At 34.4% G+C, this 14,361-nt stretch overlaps 1 protein-coding gene across 1 annotated transcript; it reads left to right on the top strand.

Annotated features, from left to right (window-relative positions):
- The first annotated feature begins 3,288 nt into the window (after positions 1-3,288).
- LOC126752856 (protein tiptop) lies at positions 3,289-11,465 on the top strand. The gene is made up of 2 exons (XM_050463859.1): positions 3,289-4,161; positions 7,528-11,465. The coding sequence occupies exons 1-2, from the start codon at positions 4,106-4,108 to the stop codon at positions 11,102-11,104; spliced, it is 3,633 nt and encodes a 1,210-aa protein (XP_050319816.1). The 5' UTR covers positions 3,289-4,105; the 3' UTR covers positions 11,105-11,465.
- Positions 11,466-14,361: the final 2,896 nt, after the last annotated feature.

Genomic DNA, 14,361 nt, shown 5'->3' with positions numbered 1-14,361 from the left:
AAGAAATTCTGTAGGCTCAAAAGTATACGATTTATAAACAATAAGTTACGACACAGAAAAAAATAGATACAACAAATTATAAAAAGAATTATAAAAAAAAATATAAATAAACCATTATATCATTTAAGATACAATAAACAATAAATCTGAAATAAAAATTTGCGACGGTCTGTGGAGTATTTGAGGTGTGCTGATTACGAATTTGAGTGTAAAAGTTTTCCATTTTAGTTGTTGTTGTTGTAGCGGCAGAAATCTGCCGAGTTTGACAATCTTTGGTTAGATAAAAATCCATGTCCGTTCCGGTTATGTAGACCCGACTGTCATGGGAACGGTTTGTCATTTTAGTAAATGTTGGTGGTTTGAACCCTATACTCCCTGACTATAACACAAAAAAGATCATGTGTTAGGAAATTTTTACTATAATTTTCGCTTTTAGCAAACCAAAATTAGCAAGAAACAGCCGTTGACAGCGTAGTCACAAAATGACTGTAAACTAGTGTTACTAATAAATTTTAATTTAAGTTTAAGTAGTTTATACGAAAGTATTGACTTTGAAAACAATGAAACTATTTATGAAAGTCAAATAGAAACTCTATCAAGGAGCAGAATAAAACCTTCGATTTTTGTGCATAGTTCAGAAACAATTTCAAAATTGGAAATAAAGCATCAGAATCGCAAAAAAATGCAGAAAATTAATAGAAATCTCTAGCAAAGGTGCAAAATAAATGCCAACTAACTTTGAAAATTAATTTCGATAGAAGGAACTGTAGAAGAAAACCAAAAGTAAAACCAAAGTAACATAAAGACACAATGCTAACTTTAGCAAATATAGCTTGAACAATAAGAAATGAAATAAAGTAAACAATATTAACATAAAGATAGTAAAAAGATAAATAGATGAGGATTGCAACGCGACCTTAGATCTATTGTGGCCCATAAATACCGTATCAAAATAATACAGCAAAAAATCAAAAATTTTATTTGATATGAAAATTAAGCAATACAAACAATATATAGATATTAAATTATATGCAATTTAATATAAAGTATTTGAGATTTTAAAGTGTTTTCTGAAACCAAACAAATTAATATGAAAAACGGACTAAGATACAATAAAATATTAGCCAAAATTGGTACAAAAATTAATAAATAAAAAAATATAAAAAATGAAAATAAAAAGTAAAAAAATATAAAAAAAGTATTTAAAAAAAAATAAATAAAAACGACAAATAAAAAATTTATTGCAAAACAACGCAAATTTTGGCTGCAAAAATGCACATTGTGTACCAAAGCAACAAATTCATATAGAAAGTTGAAGTTATATAGTATAATATAATTTACATTTGAAAATTATTACTTTATTTATAAAATCATTCAATTAAAAAATTAATAATATACTAAATTTTTTTATTTTTTATAATTAATTATTATTTTTATAATTAAAATTTGAAAATTATTAAATTATTTATAAAATTATTCACTAAAAAAATATATAATATACTAAATTTTTTTATTTTTTATAAATAATTATAACTTTTATAATTAAAATTTTTAAATTATAAAATTATTTATAAAACTATTCAATACAAAAATATATAATATATTAATTTTTTTAAATTAAATTAATTAAATTAAATTTATTAAATTAAAAAAAATTTATAACATATTAATTTTTTCAATTTTTAAGTGAATGACTTTATAAATAATTAATTATAAAATAATTAAATATTACAAAAATTAAAACTAATTAAACAAAATTAACTTACAATTATTTATAAAGTAACAAAGCAAATAAATACCAAAAATTCACTTAAAATTTACCTCAAACCACTTTAAGGGCTTTAGAAAGAGTTCACAACTAATAGTTTATAGCAAGCAAGCAGATTTATTTAGAAATTAACATAAATACTAAAACATTCCATAAATTTAAACATACAGACGCAGCCGAACATATCAACGCAGCAGCAGATTAACGGTGGAAAATAAGCAAACCAAAAAACCGAAAACCGAAAAACTTTAAGCACAAAAGCTAAATAAATAAATAGCGCTTAGCAACAAAAACAACAAGAGACTATAAATTACAGCAAATAGCTGCTAAATCACTGGACTAAGGCGCTATGCGGGAGCTGCCACAAAATAAAAATTAAAACAACAACAACAACAAACTAAATTGTATATAACAAAAATAGAGGTGGCAGTAAAACTAAATAAAAACAAAAACAAAAAGCATAGAAAAAATTAAGCAAAACAAAAACAACAACAATAAAAATAAAAATTCAAATAAAAGCCAAAAATAAAAATAAAATGGAATAGCAAACAGAAACAACAACAATAAAAAACAAATAAAAAGGAAAGCAAAAACAACAGCAAGCAGCACGTTGCTAGCAGAGCTGTAGAACAACAGCGCAGCCTTGTCACCCACCCACTTGCACACCAGGAAATTGTTTACATTGCCCTCATTCATATTTGAGCGTACTCCCGTGTACGTATGTGCGTGTGTGCGTGCGTGTATTTGTTTGAGATTGACACTTTTTGATGACTGTCACTCTGCGAGCCGCAGCAGCAGCACCATCAGCCAGGAGGAAGAGCAGGAGTGCCAAAACGTCAGCCGTTGTGACCGACAAGGTGACCAGTGCCACGCACATGCAAGCAGCAATACACAGCTGGCTCACACATATACATATACATACATATATATGTATGGGTATGCGTCTGTATGGGTAAATTAGTGTAGGCCCAACCTACAGCACGCCGCAGCACATTTATTCACTTATCCAGTGGAGCGTGCGTCAGCAGAGCCACTCACGGCAGTAGTGTGAACACAAAAACAACAGCAACAACTTCAAAAACAACAATATAAACAACAACCACATCAACTAAAGCATTGCAAGCACATTCCTTTCTCCTTGTGCTTCACTTGACTACCCAACAACACTCCGCACAGCGTCTCAGCCAGCGCACCATCACTCTTCGTAGCAAATCACTAAAACCAGCCGCCTGACATTTGATTTATTTGACATGTGTGTTTTTGATAGAGGCATAACACGCTAGTGACACGTTCTCGTACAAATTCAAAAGACACAATAAGGCTGACATACAAACACACACACATACATATATAGATTTGCTTAGCTACATGCATGCCATCCATCTCTGCCCAGCAGCGTCAATAGCCACCTTTATGTGCATGTTTGTGTGTGTTTGTATTCCCAACGCTAGTGGTGCGCCTAGAATGTGGAAATCTGACAGTAGCTACTAAATAAATCAGCGAATGTCTTAAAACGGCAGCCGAATGCGCACATAAAAGCATTAACACTATTTATTTTTAAAAGAAAATATTTCCTGCGTCTTATTTACAACAACAAAAAAAACGCAACAAGAACACCCAGCAACTATTGTCGGAGCAAATTAATCGCGGTTGCCGTGGACACTGATAAATCAGTCATACAATGTATGCGACAAGTGGCAAGTGTTTAATACAAGGAAAGTCTACGAAGAGCCTGTCACGTTTATAACGGTAAAATAGCAAAACGCCCGCACGCAAGAGTTGAAACCAAAAAGAAGCGCACAAAAAACTCACAAAAATCAAGTAAAATAGAAAAATTTCAGTAACAACAATAATAGCAACAACAACAACAACAGCTTAATAAAACAATAACAAATGGAACGCTAATGAAAGTAAATTCGTGTGCATTCGCTATGTTGTTGCTTAATTGAAATAAATATTAAGAAATAAAATAACAACAACAAAATTGACAAAACAACAACAACAACAGCAAAGAGGCCGCCATTGTTGTATTATTGTAAATAAGTGTAAAAAAACAATAAGAACAACAAATACGCCATCAAAGAATAAAGACAACAACAACAAAAAAACCAACAACAACGTTAATAAAAACAACAACAAAATTAATAAAAACTGCAACAACAAATCGGCCGCTATCAAAAGCAAATTCGCTTGCATTCACTCATTGTTGTTTTTGTAAATGTTGTCTTCTCGCTTTGTAATTGTGCTTGCTCAGCGCAATTAAATACGGTTTGGTCGAGTGTTTGTTGCTCGCGCATTTTCTTCGATTTCGCTAAATCAAAGACCGGCAGCCACGAAATGATGTTGCACGAAGCAGTTATGCTGGAAATTTATAGGCAGGCGCTCACAGCAAGGTGAATATTACTTACATAGAATTTTTTGTATGAGATTAAGTATTTTGTTATGCGTATACGCGTACTAGGGTGGTATAATTAAAACACATTTCAATTATTTTATTAAAACAAAACTATTATTATTATTAAAAAAAATTATTCTAATTGTTTTAATAAAAAACTATTAAATTCAGTATTTTGTAATGTACGAGTAATAAGATGGTTTGTGAATAACTTGTATGCAGATTTTAGATTAGTTGCTAAAGAAATGTAGGACTTTTTCGTTTCGCCACAGATCTGCTCGTTAATTTTAAGGACAAAACGCTTAAAGTAGATGTAAAAACAAGAATATACATATATAGTTAACTTCGGCTGCATCGCAGCTAAAACACCCTTCACAAATGTGCTATTTTCGAAGATTGGCTTATGTAACTTTTTAGATATTGTAGTTTGTACAATTGTAAAGTACTCACATACTTTTATAATTAAAAATCTGTAAAACATAACTAATATTTATTGGTATTTTTGAATATTGGCCCGCCTTTGTAAATACCCTTCCTATTCCAGGTTTTATAAGTAACTATTAATACCTATAAACAATAATTTGTTCATAAATGATCAAAAATGGAAGAAAAAATTTTTTATAAAAATTTCAGAATATAGCTCAGGTATCATTTATGATCATTGTTAAGCTCCAAATATTATTAAAAACAAGATAGAGCTCTTGATTTTCAGGTTAGTGATCAACAATAATGTTCTACTCATCCTCAAAATGGAAAATGACCAATCCTTTATAGTTCGTCAAGAGTATACAAAATTATCTATATTGAGATATAAGACCTTCCATTTGTGGCATTGACAAAAAATCTGTCAAATTACTTCTATAATCAAACAATGATGGACAAATATGATAGTCACTTAATTTAGTCAATTCACTAATTATGCGTAAATTGAATATAAGAATAACTGACTAAATTACAAAGCATTACAAATATTTACTTAATGTAGTCGATTAACTAATTATTTACGAAGAAAATATGTGTCAATAATCAATCAAACCAGAAATATGGCTGATTGACTAAATTAGCTGAAGGAGCATAAGAAATGTGACTAATTGACTAAATTAGTTCACTTCATTATAACATAAAAAATATTGCTGATTGACTATATTGATTGATTTAATTTACAAAAAAAATAATGCTAATATGCTTTCTTGAGAAATAATTGTCACTTAATTGAGTCAATTAACTAATTAATCTTAAATCAAACATATAAAATATGAATAATTGAGTAAATTAGTTGACTTAATTACATATTATTACAAATACTTATTTAATGTTGTCAATTAACTACGCAATATATACAGGAAATATGACTAATTGACTAAATTAGGTGAAGGAGCATAAAAGATATGACTAATTGAGTAAATTAGTTGACTTTAATGCATAATTTTACAAATATTCACTTACTTTAGTCATTGAACTAACTAAATACACAAATAAAAACCCATAAAATATACCTGATTGACTATATTGATTTATATAATTTGCAAAAATCAACATCACTTAAGCTTTTTAGGCTTTCTTGAATAATGATTGTAACTTAATTGAGTCAGTTAAGTAATTTTGCAGATATTAAGCACAATAAATATAACTAATTGACTTTATAACAAAATAATACTTAGATTATTTGATGGGTTTGTAAATCCTCTGAATATTTCCTCGAACAAGTAGTTTCATAAAACTTCGTAATTTAGGCAATTATCAAATTATATATGGTAAAAATAGTACCCCTATTTTTTTTTTAAATAACACAGTACTATATATTCTTACTTCGCCAATTGGGTTTGAGTTTCGACCACATGGAAGATTTTACGCAAAGATCTTTTCGTATAAAATAATTGAGCCATCTGTTCATAATTGAAAATCCGCTTTTTTAGACAAATTTTGTTCAGCGATTCATTTCTGGTTGAATGGCTACGTAAATAAGCAAAATTGCCGCATTTGGGGTGAAGAGCAACCAGAAGCCGTTCAAGAACTGCCCATGCATCCCGAAAAATGCAACAATTGGAATCATTGGACCGTATTTTTCAAAGATGCTGTTGGACAATGGCGATCGCTATCGTTTGCCAAAAATGGAAGAACTGAACTTGGGTGACAGGTGGTTTCAGCAAGATGGCGCTACATGCCACACAGCTCGCGATTCTATGGCCATTTTAGAAAACTTCGGAGAACAATTTCTCAAGAAATTAATGGCCACCAAGATATGCGATTTAAAAGACTAAATTGTCAAGTCTAAAGTCTACAAAAATTTGAGCAACTATTCCAGCTTTGGAAGACAACAAGTAGAATAATGCTGTTGCCCAAAATTGGACTTTCCGAATAGCAGCCGCGGTCAACAAAATGAAATTACTAAATGTCATTACCAATCTAACGTTTCAAATAAAGAACCGATGAGATTTTGCAAATTTTATGCGTTTTTTTTAAAAAAAAAAGTTATCAAGCTCTTAAAAAATCACCCGATATTGAAAATAGTACCCCTATTTTTTTTTTAAATAACACAGTACTATATATTCTTACTTCCCTGGAGTTTCATAGTTTCATAATTGACAGTTCATAATTGAGTCAATTAGTAAATTTTTGCACTGTAAAAAAATTTGACTTACAAGTAGAATACTTCTACTCTCCACTATCCTTAATGATATAGAAACAAATTGTAAGCAAGTTACAAAAATTAGTTTGAATTTGCTAGCAAAAACAAAAAAATATATGGTGTTAAATTTAGATGCTAAAGTGGAAAAATTTATACATTATTACATATTACAATTTATAAAAAAATAAAGCAATCAACTTTTAAATGAAACGCAGCAAATCATTACTAACAAAAGAGTGCTTCTTTGGGATCTTGTCGTTATATTGAAACTGGGAACTCATATTTTTAAGAAATGTTTTGGCATTAAAAGGTAATCGGTTCGATGTGTCCCACTATTTTTCACACTCTTTTGCAATTTGAAAAATACAACCACATTAAAAGAAGATGTAGCGATGTTAAATTGCAGTCTGGTGTATACTTTTTGCGCTTTCGTCCTAGAAAAAAAACTCCAAGTCTTCTAATAAGCACCAAAAGTCAGAGCTTTTGACTTTTGGAGGTAAAAATTCTTTGGAAACGACAAATTTTAGCTGATTTCTGGAAAAAAATCGTTAAGTATGTTGGAAGAAAGATTGAATCTGACCAAAAAATAGATATGAACCGATTACGATTATAAAAATATGTGATTAACGCTGAAAATATAAACCATTTTTCTTAATAATTATACTCAATTCGCCATCAAATATATTAAAATATTGAAAATATCTCATACAACTTTCTATTGCCTTACAATTACAGTGAGTTGACCAGCCCGCGTTGCCAATCGCGCGAATCGAATGTATCAGCAGCGGCAATGGAGGGACGTTGCCCTTCAAATGGCTCGCATTGTTCCGGCAACGAGCGCTCAACAACACCCGCCACGAGTTCGTTACCCAGTACACCGCCTGCCGGCCTACCGCTGCAGGCCACACTAGCACCAGCGGCAGCAGCAGCATTGCTGCCACCACAATCGGCCGCCATGGCTGCCTACTTCAATGCCGCAGCAGCAGCAGCAGCACAACAAAATCATTTGCTGCTAACCAATCCGTTAGCAGCCGCCGCGACGCTGGTGCAGCAAGCAACACAAGCGCATTCGCCAACAACAAATCGGCAGCCAACAGCACCCACCTCGCCGCAAACCGATGCAACCAACGATGAGCCCGTATTGGATTTTAGCACCAAACGCCGACGGGTATCCGAACGTGAGAGTGACTCCGATGATGACAATCATGAGCGCAACGCTGATGACGGTGGCATGCAGAACGCTGAGGCAGCAATGGACGTGAATAGCCCGCTTGATTTGACAGTTGGTGGACGTAAGCGCGCCGCAACAATTGACGAGCCACCACCACACATCGCAATGCGTAAGAGCTTACGTACCGCGTTACCACCGGCCGCCACCAGCAATTGGGTACCAACAATCAATCCATATTTAGCCGCAGTGGCTGCGGCCAGCTTATCGCCGCCCAAATCGCCACTCTCGCCGCTCGAATGGAGCGGCAAACACAAACTATTGCCAAATGAAGCTACCAAAGCGTTAGAGAAAATGACTGAAATGACAAGACTTGGCTCGGCTACAGACAGTGCCGAACTACCGCCGCACCGCCAGCTTAGTGCCAATGGCAACAACAGCAGCGCGTCTAGCAATGCCGGCAACGGTGGACGTCACAGTGCGTGGCAGTCGCATTGGTTGAACAAGGGCGCAGATGCCGTGCGCGATGTCTTCAAGTGCGTCTGGTGTAAACAGAGCTTTCCCACGCTCGCCACATTGACGGTACACATGAAGGAGACGCAACACTGTGGTGTCAATATGCCTGCTACGGCGACGACACCAACTACTGGTATCCCCACCAATGGCAATCAGTCGGCACAATCAACACATCACTTACGTCACACGGCTAATGCCGGCACAACATCGGCTGCCACAACAACAGCAGCAACAGGAGGGAATACAACAACCGCCGCCAATAAATCTGATCTCAATTTGTTAATCAAAGAAACGATGCCATTGCCACGCAAGCTGGTGCGTGGCCAAGATGTCTGGCTGGGCAAGGGAGCCGAGCAAACGCGCGAGATCCTCAAGTGTATGTGGTGCGGCCAGAGTTTTCGCTCGTTAGCCGAAATGACATCGCACATGCAGGAGACGCAACACTACACGAACATAATATCCCAAGAGCAGATCATTTCATGGAAGTCGACGGATGATAAGAGCTCGAATGGCAGCAGTGCAGCCTCAGTTGGTGGCGGTAGCGGCGGCACAACAACAACATCCACATCACCTGTCGTGACAACGCCACCAGCGACTGCTAGCGGTCTAAATACCGCCGTCACTATGCGCCAGTCCAGTCCCAGTCACAACAACAACAGCGCGTCGGCTACCGTAAGTGCCGTGCTGACATGCAAGGTGTGCGATCAGGCATTCGCCACGCTCAAGGAGCTCAGCAATCACATGATGAAAAATTCACACTACAAGGAACATATGATGCGTGCTATGGGCGGTGTGGAGCATGCCACAATGACGCCGACCACGACTGCCGGCCCGACAAATGCGGGACGGCGTGGCGGACGACAGCTGCGTGAAAAACGCAAAAAGTCATTGCCAGTGCGTAAACTGCTGGAGCTGGAGCGCGCGCAACAGGACTACAAGCTCAACAGTTTGGATCCGGCATTGAAGCCTTTACGTGACTTTGCCGCCACTACGAAAATTACTTGCGAGAAATGTGGTGAAAAGATTGAGACCGCGCTATTTGTCGATCACATACGCCAGTGTCTCGGCGGAACGTTGCTGGTGCCAACACGCAATCATAACAGCGTCAGCGATAGCTTGAAGTCCACCTTCAATGCGATGGAACAGCTGGCGAGTCCACAAACCCCTACTAGTCGCAGCGATGGACGCAAAACCGCCGATAGCAATATGTCACATGCTTCAGCCACGCGTCCCGAAATACTATGTCCGCTACCAAAGGAGGGAGAAAAGACGAGCACGTCCTCCACACCATCGGTGCTAAATGCCATCGAGCAGCTGATCGAGAAAAGTTTCGACACACGTCCACGTAATAGTAGCAACTACGCCGGCAGCGGTAATGGCAGTCAACGCAGCACACCCTTGGGTTCAAGTATTTTGAAGCGACTCGGTATTGACGATACCGTGGACTACACGAAACCATTGCTGGATCCGCAGACTATGCATTTTATGCGCTCCTACTCCAATTACTCGGCGCGCGATCGCAGCGCTAGCGAATCCAGTTCGATCTCCGAGCGCTGTAGCAGTCGTATCGAGTCTTTTACGCCCGAACGTAATACCACGCAAGTGACACCACGTCAAACACCAGATAAGGTGGTGGCTACAGTGGAACCGAAGCCCGTATCAGCTACCGAAGACGGAGCAATGCACACCGAGCTGTTGAATATTAAATCAGAGCCAACAGAGATAGCAGAAACCACCAATGAGTCACAAGAACTGACAGCTAGCGAGCAGAAGGACGCTATGAATTTGTCAGCCACATCGCCACAAAAGATCTCCGTTAAGAAAGAGTTCAACATGATCGATAACCACGAAGATGAGCGTCAATCGGGCGATGCGCGGCACTACAAGCCTCAAGCGCGCACACCTTGCTCGCGCGCTACCAGTCCAAGCGCCAGCGAACGCTCCATCACGCCCAAGTCCACAACATCGTCGGCAGATAAACGCTTCGCCGCAGTGGGTAGCAGCCTCACAGCGCTTTCTTCCATGTTTGATAGCCTAAATAATATGAGCAGCAGCGTGACTAGCGCACAATCACATACCAACGCCGACAGTCTCGCCAGCGCCGAAACTAATAATAACAACAATAATAACAATGCGAATAAGAAGTCGAATGCCAATCCGCTCGCTGCACTGCAAAAACTCTGTGAAACCACTGAGAAACCGTCAATGAAGACGCGCAGCGCCACCACCAATGGCATCAGTCATCAGTCGCAGCTAACCGGCAATATGATGGCTTTCAGTTGGGCCTGCAATGATGCAGTGCAGAATACGACAGCCGAGTCCATGATCAAGTGTACACAATGTGATGCCGTTTTCAGTACGAAGGGCGCCTATCGTCATCACTTCTCCAAAGTACATTACAGCAAGGAGGATAGCGAATTGAATGCTTTGGTTAGTGCCAGCAAGTCGCCTTCATCGCTGGCTTGCTCACCGAAATCGGCTGGTGCTTCGCCAAAGAGCTCATCGAAGAGTCCAGTGGGCGCAGGCAGCATGAGCGCGCCCATAATTAATCCGTTTAGCGATAGTTCACAATCAAAGTTCCTCAAATATACCGAATTGGCGAAGCAATTGTCATCGAAGAATGCATAATGTAGCACTTGGCGGCACTAGGAAGGTTATAGGAGTTCGTTCGGTAAGTTATCATGAATCGTGCGTACGTGTTTTAGCGAAATAAAGCGGCGTAATGTTTTTCAATTAATTTTTTGTGAGGCTTAGAGGACTAGCTATAACTTGTAAATATGTATACAAATATTACAACAAAGAATTTTGCGGAAATTTCAAAGAAAATATTATATTACAATAACCAGTAGCAGTACTTGGCGCTCAACGACTTCGCTAGAATCATATTTTTTCACTCAAAAAATTACAAATTTTAATTACTTGGATAAAATTATAAATTAGGTTAGAGATGCAATTTATATTTTTTTACAAAAAATTATCGTTAACTTACCGAAATTAATTATAAAAAATCATACTTTCAAAAAAATTTAAATTTACTTTAAAAAATTTGCTTATTCCGCTCATGTTTAATATTTTTGCTTTTGATTTCCCTTTTTACCCCAAAAAAAATCAAAAACCACGGTCTGTTAGGCTCATTGCCACTACTACGTTAAACTTATTAGGGTTAAGCATAAAATGAATTTGCCTATATACCAGAACTAGAGGCTCAGCTCAACCTTGAGTTATGTCGTTATATTAAGGGGGTATTCTGGTCTAGAAGCATGAATTTCAGGTAATTTTTAAAGTGTCGTAAAAAAAAGGCAAATAATATTTTTACTATCATTTTTTTATTAGCTGTTTGTTAATTTTAGAAGAGTACAGAAAAAAACTAAAAACTAAAAAGAGGAAAAAAATTTCAAAAATTATGAGCTGACGAAGTGTGGGATCTCTAAAAATTGCCACGTGACCATACCTATGATTTCAACCCTCTTAGTTATCTGAAACAAAAAAAAAAAGATTATTAATCTAGAATAATGTCGCAATGGCCTGAACTACGGAAAAGTGGGAAAATTTTTTTTCACAAAATGGCGACTGCCTGAAAAAAAATTTTTTTTGGATCACTTTTTCTGACTATTTCGAATTTTTTAAAAATAATAAAAATAAAAATTTGGGGATGGGGCTAGTTCCAACCATAGACAAGCCTATAAAGAAGACTCTATAAAAATTTCAAGTAAATCGGTCCCGTAGAACCTGAGAAATCGTGGGTATCGTTCCGAAAAAGTCAGTTTACTGAGAAAAACGCGTTTAAGGGGGTATTCTGGTCTAAAAATTTATTATTTTCAAAGTTTAACTATTCAAGAATATGTGCACAAGCGGATTTTTCAAAATTCAAATTATTTTCGGAGATATAGGCATTTTTCTGACCCGGCATCCAAACTGGTTCGGCCGGAACTAATCGAGCAAAGACTTTACACGAAACTTTAACAGCGGTAACTATACCTCAAAAAGCTTAAGTAAGTTTAGCTACTATTTTCTGATCAAGATAATCTTCAGCCTTCCCCTACTTTTAAAAAGTAGTTTTGAAAAAAACGCGTCTAAAGTTTATGAACTCAAAACGTGACGAAAAAAAATACTCTATGGTACATATATTGTCAAAAGTGTCCTCAATAATGTACAAAAGATCCGAATAAAATTACTCAATCCATATTTGAGGAATTAATTCGCTAAAGAGTATTTTTTTTCCTTGGAACCCTAACCCCTCCCTAAATATAACCTCCAATTTTTGGACAAATGCAAAATATTCTTAAAGAATTTTTTTTAGAGCAATTATACTTCTGAAACCAATAAATGCTTGAACTTAAAAATTTCTCAAATAATGATTTTTAAATCTTAAACTCTCTTTGGAACTTTTGGCGTTAACTTACAAATAATTTGACATTAAAAATTGCTTTTTGGCTGTTATAAAGTTTTTTCTTCTCATGATTGTACATATATTCTTCTAATTCTATATACTATGTATGTATGTATATTACCGCGTAAAATTTCTAATTTAAAATATTTAGTTATATTTCCGTTCAAAAAACGATATTGCTTTAAATAAAATTTCAAAAAAAAATTTTTTTTCATATTTTTTTATTTTGTATTTTATTTTTGCATTCTTATAATTAATTTCAATTTTAATTTGTTTTCTGTTAGTTACTAATTTCTTAAACTCTTCTTAATATATATTTTTTAACACTTTCCAGTTCAAAAATCAATGCTTACTTAATTTTTAACCGTTTTCGGTTCAAAAAGTAGACGAGATTTCTATTATATTTTGGCTAAAAAATCACCTTTCTTATTTCCTTAAACAAAATTTCTTTTAAAAAAATTATATTTAAATATAACTCTGTTTGCTTTTATATTTTTGTGGTTTTTATCATTAAAATATTTAATGATTTTCTGCTTAAAATTCGCTATTTTTAAATGTTTTTGAAATTTTTTGATTCAAAAAACTTGTAAAACACATTTTTTTGTAATTAATGTTATTATTTTTAATATTAATTTATTTTTATTATTTAGTTACTTATTAAAAATTTCATTTAAAATATATTTTTTAAAACTTTTCCGCAGAGAAATCGATATTTAAATAATTTAAAATGTTTTCCTAAATTAATTTTAAAAAATATTTTTTGCGTAACAAAAGAAGTTTTTTCCGTTAAAATTTAATTTCTGTTAAAAAAGGATTCAGCACTGTCAAAGAAAAAGTTCTTTTCTGTTAAAAAAAAAAATAATTATTTTCTACTACACAATATTTTTTATTTAATTAAAAAAATTTTTTCAAATTTTCCAGTTGAAAAAATATTTTTTTCTATTCCAAAGAATTTTTTCTGTTCAAAAGGAACTATACACTAAAAAATATCTGTTTTTAATATTTATCAATTTCTTTAATTTTTTTTATAAAATTAAAAGTAGTATTTGCACATTTTTTATTATTATTTATATTTTCTGTGATTTCTTCTGTTAACAATAAATTTCTGTAAAAAAATATTTTCTGTTAACAAAATAAAAATTTTTCTACTCAAATAAAAAAATATTTTTATCTCATTATTTACAATTTATTTTATTTTTTATTATGTATTTAAAAAAATTTTCTGATTCATATTTATTTTTTAGTTTAATTCTATTAAATTCTCTGAACTCTTTACCTTTTTTCTGCCACTCAAACCAGCTAAGCGCAATTTTTTTCAATTTAGCGTTTATAATAAAATATCACTAGTAATTGGTTTTATAAGCTAAAACTCGAGTTTCAAAGATTTTTTTATTTTGTTATATTTTATTTTATCTTACTTTACTCAATATTACTTTGCAACTAGTCTGTAAAGTTATTTTTTATTTTGTTTCAATTTTAAGTTTAATTTGAAAAT

The sequence above is a fragment of the Bactrocera neohumeralis genome, chromosome 3, assembly GCF_024586455.1.
Source record: "Bactrocera neohumeralis isolate Rockhampton chromosome 3, APGP_CSIRO_Bneo_wtdbg2-racon-allhic-juicebox.fasta_v2, whole genome shotgun sequence".
Classification (NCBI taxonomy): Eukaryota; Metazoa; Arthropoda; class Insecta; order Diptera; family Tephritidae; genus Bactrocera; species Bactrocera neohumeralis.
The sequence above is the reverse complement of the archived record's forward strand: the minus strand, read 5'-3'. Positions and strand labels throughout refer to the sequence as shown.